This window comes from Sarcophilus harrisii, chromosome 4, assembly GCF_902635505.1.
Source record: "Sarcophilus harrisii chromosome 4, mSarHar1.11, whole genome shotgun sequence".
Lineage (NCBI taxonomy): Eukaryota > Metazoa > Chordata > Mammalia > Dasyuromorphia > Dasyuridae > Sarcophilus > Sarcophilus harrisii.
The window spans coordinates 321,018,507-321,025,620 of NC_045429.1; the positions used below are offsets into that span (position 1 = coordinate 321,018,507).

General features: G+C 49.7%; 1 protein-coding gene across 8 annotated transcripts in view; it reads left to right on the forward strand.

Moving 5' to 3' along the window:
- TMEM94 (transmembrane protein 94) overlaps positions 1-6,998 on the forward strand; it is a 45,752-nt gene extending 38,754 nt beyond the window's left edge. For all 8 annotated transcript variants that reach the window (XM_003768469.4, XM_023502560.2, XM_023502556.2 and 5 more), the window contains 13 exons: positions 116-254; positions 587-702; positions 949-1,048; positions 2,959-3,067; positions 3,319-3,508; positions 3,792-3,869; positions 4,149-4,234; positions 4,507-4,588; positions 4,967-5,115; positions 5,268-5,362; positions 5,510-5,603; positions 5,811-5,981; positions 6,153-6,998. In XM_003768469.4, coding sequence (XP_003768517.1) covers positions 116-254; positions 587-702; positions 949-1,048; positions 2,959-3,067; positions 3,319-3,508; positions 3,792-3,869; positions 4,149-4,234; positions 4,507-4,588; positions 4,967-5,115; positions 5,268-5,362; positions 5,510-5,603; positions 5,811-5,981; positions 6,153-6,225 — 1,482 coding nt within the window. In that variant the 3' untranslated portion in view covers positions 6,226-6,998. The remainder of the gene's footprint in view (positions 1-115; positions 255-586; positions 703-948; positions 1,049-2,958; positions 3,068-3,318; positions 3,509-3,791; positions 3,870-4,148; positions 4,235-4,506; positions 4,589-4,966; positions 5,116-5,267; positions 5,363-5,509; positions 5,604-5,810; positions 5,982-6,152) is intronic.
- The last annotated feature ends 116 nt before the right edge of the window (positions 6,999-7,114 follow it).

Here is a 7,114-nt window from a genome sequence, read left to right on the forward strand (position 1 = left end):
CCCCCCCCCCCCCCCCCCCCCCCCCCCCCCCCCCCCCCTGCCCCTTAGCAACCTGAGAGAGCTGGCTTCTTCCTTTCCTTTATTTCTCTATTTATTTTTACTGCTTCTTCCTCAGGTGTTTGCAGAAAAGATGGGCCTTGAGACAGGATGGAATTGCCACATTTCCCTCACACCAAATGGTGATGTTCCAGGCTCTGAGATTCCACCTTCTAGCCCCAGTCATGCAGGTTCCTTGCATGATGACCTGAATCAGGGTGAGCACATAGACCCTTGGGTTATAGGAGGAGAGTGATTAAAAAGGAAGGGACAGAGGGGGAGCAGGGAGTCAGAGGTCTTTTCTCCTTGGAGTGAATGTTGCTGGACATAGGCCCTATAATCACCTATTGAAAAGGCTTTCCTCCTGTTAAAGTAGCTACAATTTTTATCCTGTGACAAAAAGCTGTCCTCACAGGAAGAGAAGAGGAGACTTCCAGGTACAAAGTTCTGAGCCTCTTACAGGAAACACTAGTCATTAATAGTGTGAGAAAGGAAAGGGTTCAAGAAAACTTAACTTTGAACTGAGGGTGGTTTGGTTCTGTTCTTGCAGTGTCCCGAGATGATGCTGAAGGGCTCCTGCTTATGGAGGAAGAGGGTCACTCTGACCTCATCAGTTTCCAACCTACTGACAGTGACATCCCTAGTTTCTTAGAAGACTGCAACCGGGTATGGTGGCTAGGCTGACTTCTCGGGGACTGCCCAGAAGTAGGGGGGAGCCTGCCTCCCATATCCCACAGTTTCCCTGAATGGTTGATGTTTGCATGCTTCCAGTCGCCTGTACATTGCACTATTAGTATGGAGGACGCTGAGGTGTTGGGAAGAGTTCTTGATCTTATTGAGAACAGATAAACCAGAGGAATCTCATTCAGTCAACGCCCCAATTTGAGCTTTTTATATTTCTCTGTCTTGCAGGCCAAGCTGCCTCGGGGTATCCACCAAGTACGGCCACACTTACAGAATATTGATAATGTTCCTCTGCTGGTGCCCCTCTTCACTGACTGTACCCCTGAAAGTGAGTCTTGTTGCTAGGGCAACTCAGGCTGCCTCCCTCAGAGGAGGAGTCACATCCCTTGATCTAAGTTTTTCTGGGTTATGTTCTTACTAGAGTTTGGAAAAAAACTCCCGCAGGGCTTAGTAAATTCTGGGGGACTAGGTGACTATAGTTTCTACACACGATGAATGTACAGGTGAAAGTTGGTGCATTGGAATTCTTATTGGAAATGCCAATTGTCAAACTGACCTAAACCTGAGGAAAGTATGAATAGTCAGTTAGAAGGCCTTAAGGAAGCTGTTTGATTGATCCTCCTTCTGCATCCCTTGGCTGACCCAGTATTTGAACCTGGGGCTTCCAGCTCAGCATAGAAGCAAGGCCACCAGGCCCAGGGAACAGAGGAAAATCAAGTCTGCTGCCATCTCCACGCACTGCATCTCAGACACACTGAGCTCATGCAGGTGCCTCTGGCTGTTGGATCATTTTCATATCCCATGGGCTTCCTGACCCTATCCTCATTGAGCAAGGTACATACACCTGTTGTAACAGCTGGAGTGATGGGGCAGTCTCTTCCTTGCCTTCTGTTTGTTTCTTTCTCCTTCCTTCCCCCACCCCCCAATCCCCGCCAAGAAATGGCTTCCATTGAAGTATATTATAAACTATGGAGGGTCCCCTTTCACCAAAGGGAGCTGACACTCCATTTCCCAGACAGCTGTTGCTTCCTCGGCATTGTTTCTGATGTAGGATGAGAGAATGTTCCTTCCTTCTCAGCAGACTAGCTCAGGAAAGGAAGCAGACCATCCCTCCCTTCCCATTCCCCACCCTACCATACTTCTTCCTTTTGCTTTGAATCTCTTCTGGCATTCCTCATGTAGATTTGATAAAGGAAGGAGATAACCTTATTGGAATTTTTACTTTAAAGAGCAAAAGTCTCAAGTTGCAGTGATGTCTTGAAGCTCTTCTTCTGCCTACTTTCTTGGTTGTATATGTGAAAAAAAATCAAAAGGAAAATCTGACCATTTTATGTTAGTATTTCAGTTGTTCCATTAAAGGAGTTGGGGTAATGTTTTTTTTCTCCATTTCTTGAGAATATTTTCCATAGTATAGGTGTTTCATTGTTTTTTGAGGTGATAGAATTCTCCATATGGACCAGGATCTCTTCTCTCCCCCTGGACCTTTTGATAGTTCCTTTTTTTTTTTTTTTAAATTGAAGCATTCAGGATCTCTTTCTGGTGTTCTGCTAATTTGGTATCTTACTTTTTTTGTTGATAATTCTCAGTTTTGTTGTCATCTATATATACAAAATTATATTTGAGTGTATGTATGTATATATAACACTATTCTGTATATAGTAGGTTCTGATAAGTTTCTTATTTATTGTGATTTCACCTTGTTCATTTTAAATTTTATTAATTAGGTTTTCCTCCCTTTTCTTTATTATATATTTGACCATTTGAAAGCATTAAAAATGTAACTCATTTAATAAAATTATCTGGCTCCTATAGTTTAAAGATGGCCTATAACTCAAAGCCATCTCATTGAACCCTCTTCTCTCCAAGTTGCTGTCTGTGAGGAGAATGTGGATTGTAATCAGCCAGCAGGGGTCTTGCTCACTGGAGCTTATTTCACTTTTTTCTGGCAGAGGTAGGAAGGTGTTAGGGTAGCACTTGGAACTGTGTGAGCTGGAAAGTAAATGTGGTAATATGGGAAGTAGGGTTATAAACCCTAAGTGTGAGCTGCAGTGAGTGTGGCTGGCTTCAGGGGGACCGTGGTTATGTACGCCCTCACTCTTAGATCTTCTGACCAGAATTAGAAGAGTATGTCTTGCATGAATGTCATAGTATCCACTGCTGGGTTTTGTGAATGAGTATCCTCATTGTTTATTGTTTCCTCCCTTGCTGACTCTCTTTTCCTACTCTCTTTTTCTTCAGCCATGTGTGAGATGATTAAGATCATGCAGGAATATGGAGAAGTGACATGCTGCCTGGGTAGTTCTGCCAACCTGCGCAATAGCTGCCTCTTCTTGCAGAGTGACATCAGGTCTGGATGAGCTTGGGCTTTGGACTGGGCCGTCTCTGGGGGAGACCACCACTGGGTTGGGTTGGGTTGGTGGTGAGGGCGGGAGGGGCGGTACTAGAAGGGGCAGGGTTGTTTCCACGCTCACCTGCGCTCACCCACTTTGCCTCCTGTGGCTGTTCTCGCAGTGTGTTGGGAATGAGAACAAAGGGTCTGGGCCCAGCAGATCTTCTGTAGCATGGAACCTGATGGCTTCTTTCCCCCCAACCAAGCAGCATTGCCCTGGATCCCCTCTATCCATCCCGCTGCTCCTGGGAGACCTTTGGCTACGCCACCAGTACCAGCATGGCCCAGGCGTCAGATGGCCTCTCTCCTCTGCAGCTCTCGGGGCAGCTCAACAGCCTGGCCTGCTCCATGGCTTTTCGGCAGGAGGAGAGCATCAGTATCATCCGGCTCATTGAGCAGGTGAGGAGCCGAGACGGAGCACAGAGACCCTGCTCTTTTCCATTTTTCTTTCTCTAGAGTCTAGCATAGTGCTTTGAGTATAACAGATATTCATTAATTTTTTGTTGAATTAGAATGATGGGGACAGTTGTCCTGTTGGCTCTTGGTTCAGGCTTTTCCCCATGTCCCCAGAGGAGCCTAGGACTGAGGGTAGGGAAAGGCTGTTCCAATTGAAGTGATGGTGGATTCCTTCACCTCTCAGTGGTCCTTCCCACCGATAGATCTTGTCTGATTATCCCTGCAGGCCCGGCATGCTACCTATGGCATCCGCAAGTGCTTCCTCTTCCTGCTGCAATGCCAGCTGACTCTGGTGGTTATCCAGGTGAGGCTGGGCAAGGCCTGAAGTATTACCTCTCTGCACCCCTAGAGAAAAGCAGAGGGCTGAGGAGGACAGTTGTGGTTGTAAGTGGCTTAGGGAAGGGTGGGAGCCTGCTGAAGAGCCTCTGACACCCTCCCTCACCTGCACCCTGCTGAGTTTCTCTGTTCATGGAAAATAAGCGCAGGTGGGCCAGGTTGTGATGGGGCAGTGCCATAGATCCTAAAGGTTTTCTCCTTTTTCATTTCTTTAATCCTTGCTTCTGGCTTGTTTTCCTCCTTCTAGTTCCTTTCCTGCCTGGTCCAAATGCCACCTCTCCTGGGCACCACCGACATCCTGTGGCTGTCCTGTTTTTGCTATCCCCTTCTAAGGTGAGAAGTCATGTGGCATTCCAAAATAGGGAAGCTTGGGGGGCAGGGGTGGCTCCTTTCAGAATTTCTTTCCCATTTCCTCACCCCATTTTCCTCATGGTTTACGTCCCATTCCCTTTTCTCCAATGGGACGTCCTGGAGCCATTCCAGTTGAAGGTGCATGTGTCTCCTCCCAGAGGTTTTGGCCTGGTCTTTGTCATCCTTCAGGATGAGTTGGGGAAGCAGAGCTCCAAGGAGTCGGCCATCCCCTGACCCCGCTGTTTGCTCTGTAGTGTCTCCTTACTAGGGAAGCCACCGCACAGCTCCGTCATGTCTGTAGCTACAGGGAAGAATCTTCTCTCCATTCCCAAGAAGGTAGGCGAAGCCCTTTTGCACTGGATTTCAACCAGTCCCTGGGTTTCCTCACCCCTTGGTGGTAGTGGTGGTGTAGAGCAGACTGGACAAGCTGGGAAGCATCTGGAGACAAGGAGATCTTTATGGGAAGGGAAGTCTGGGGGGATCCATCTTCTGGTGAGTTAGGACCTAACTGACCCCCCAGATCAGCAAATGTCTGACATGGGGGAAGACATCAAATGCTCTGATATTCTCCATTGCCAGCCCCCAGCTATCATAAAAGGTCCTGAGGTTCTTGGTCAACTTCCTTGGAGTTGGCTCAGGGCTGGGCAGGAAAGGGTGGGGCTGGCTGCCTGGTGGTCCTGTCTCCTGTGAATGACGGCCCCTCTTCTCCCGCAGACCCAGCACTACTTTCTCCTCTGCTTCTTGCTCAAGTTTAGCCTGACCATTGGCTCGGGGCTCATCTGCTTTGGCTTCATCCTGCAGAGTTTCTGTGACACTGCACAGGCCCGAAACATGACTAACTGTTCCTCCATCATGCTGCGCAGGTAGGCCCCCCGACCTCCGTACCGCTGGTAGCCCTCCCTGCTCCTTTACCTGCTAAGAGCACTCCACACTCCACCCCCCCCCACCTTTATAACTCCCCGTTGCCCACTTCCTTTGCCCTGGTTTGTAGCTGGTCTTCATTTTGATTTGACAGTAAAGATGATCTGGCTCCAAAATGGTTTGATGACTTTGCCAACGGACTCCTGTTGGCCCAGAAACTCACAGCCGCCCTGATCGTCCTACATACTGGTGAGTGCCTGGCGGGGGGGGGGGGGGGGGGGGGGGGGGGGGGGGGGGGGGGGGGGGGGGGGGGGGGCGGGACTGACGGTAGCCGCCTGGAAAGCAGTAACTGGCTACCGCGGGTGCTGAGGATCTTTTGTCACTCCTTCCCAACAGTGTTCATCTCCATCACCCACGTGCACCGCACCAAGCCCTTGTGGAGAAAGAGCCCCTTCTCCAACCTCTGGTGGACCATAACCGTGCCTGTGGTGTGAGTACATGTAGCCCCGGGGTTCCTTGAGGGCTCTGGTTAGGAGTTGGGACCCGGGTTCTGGATCATGGTCAGGGCTGGAGCTGGCATTGGTGCTTCCGGTGGTCACAGCAGACATGGGTACCACCACCTCTTACCAGTGAACGGCTGGGGAGCTGGTGAGGAGTGTGCCTCACAGACACTACATCTTTGGCCCTACCTTCTCAGGCTTCTGGGGCAACTCGTGCAGACAGCCGTGGACTTGCAGCTCTGGACAAACAGGCACAGCCCTACTCACTTTGGCCTGGCAGATGTGCCCCTGATAACATGGCTCCTGGGCTGCCTTTCCCTCATCCTGGTGGTAGTCACCAATGAAATTGTCAAGTTGCATGAAATCCGGTGAGGAACAAAACAGGTCTGCCCCCACTCTAAGACCCCTCTCTGTCACATCCGTCCCTTATAACCCATAATGGAAGAACACCTGAGCCCTTTGCTATTCCCCACTGGATTCACCTCCTTTTCTTGTTCTTCCTTCTGTGTCCTAACTTTCTATTCATTTTGTGCCATCAGGGTCCGGGTCCGATATCAGAAGAGGCAGAAACTACAGTTTGAAACTAAACTTGGCATGAACTCCCCTTTTTGAGCTGTGCAAAAAATAATCACGTTCCTCTGGCCTAGTCATCCTAACCGTCCTGGGGACCTTATACCTGTCCCCTGCACCTTCCACCACTTCTAGGTTTGGGGATTCAGGTTGTAACTCCTAGGGAGATGGTCCTTGGGCCCTGTAAAGTCGCACATGATAGGAGGAGCAACCAGGGCTCATGATCAAGCCTTCCTGCCCTGTTTCTGTTAGACCCTAGAGTCTTCCATTTCTCCCTCTACCACATGCTTTCAAAGGAGTCCTAGAGCCCAGCAGGGGTTCAGCCAGTGTCTGTCTTTTCTGACTCCAGCCTGGGGTACATTTAAACGAAAGGCACCTTTGCTGAAAGGGCCCTCACTTGAGCTGTATGGCACAGACCAGCCTTTAGGAGGCTTCTGCCCCACTTAAGCAATCATCCTGAGCTTCTCCTTAGATGGCCATATTGAAGACGGGGGGGAGGGTTTTATCTTGTCCCCAATTCCACAGAAGACAGTAGCCACAGGGCCCCCCATTCACCTTGTCTTCCCAGGGCTGGGGCAAGGCTCCCTCAGACAAGCCCACAGTTCCTCTCTGCCTTCCTTTCTCTGGGAGTGAAGATGGAGCGCAGCCCCGGTTGCACCCTAACAGCTGGATGCCACCGCGGGCAGGCTGCCTGGCCCTTCCTCCAATGTCTTTCCTATGTGAGAGTGTTTTTACTGGTGTATATTTTCTATCAGAAATGAGCCTTTTGGAGATGAATGTAAAAACTCCATTTGTATTAAAACTTGTAAATTGCTTCTGTCACTGACTGGTATTTGGGGAGGGGAGGGAGGGTGAGCTCACGGGGTACCAGGGCATGTGGAGGGAGAAGCCTTAGTCGAGGAGGAAAAGAGAGATTCAAAACACAACCACG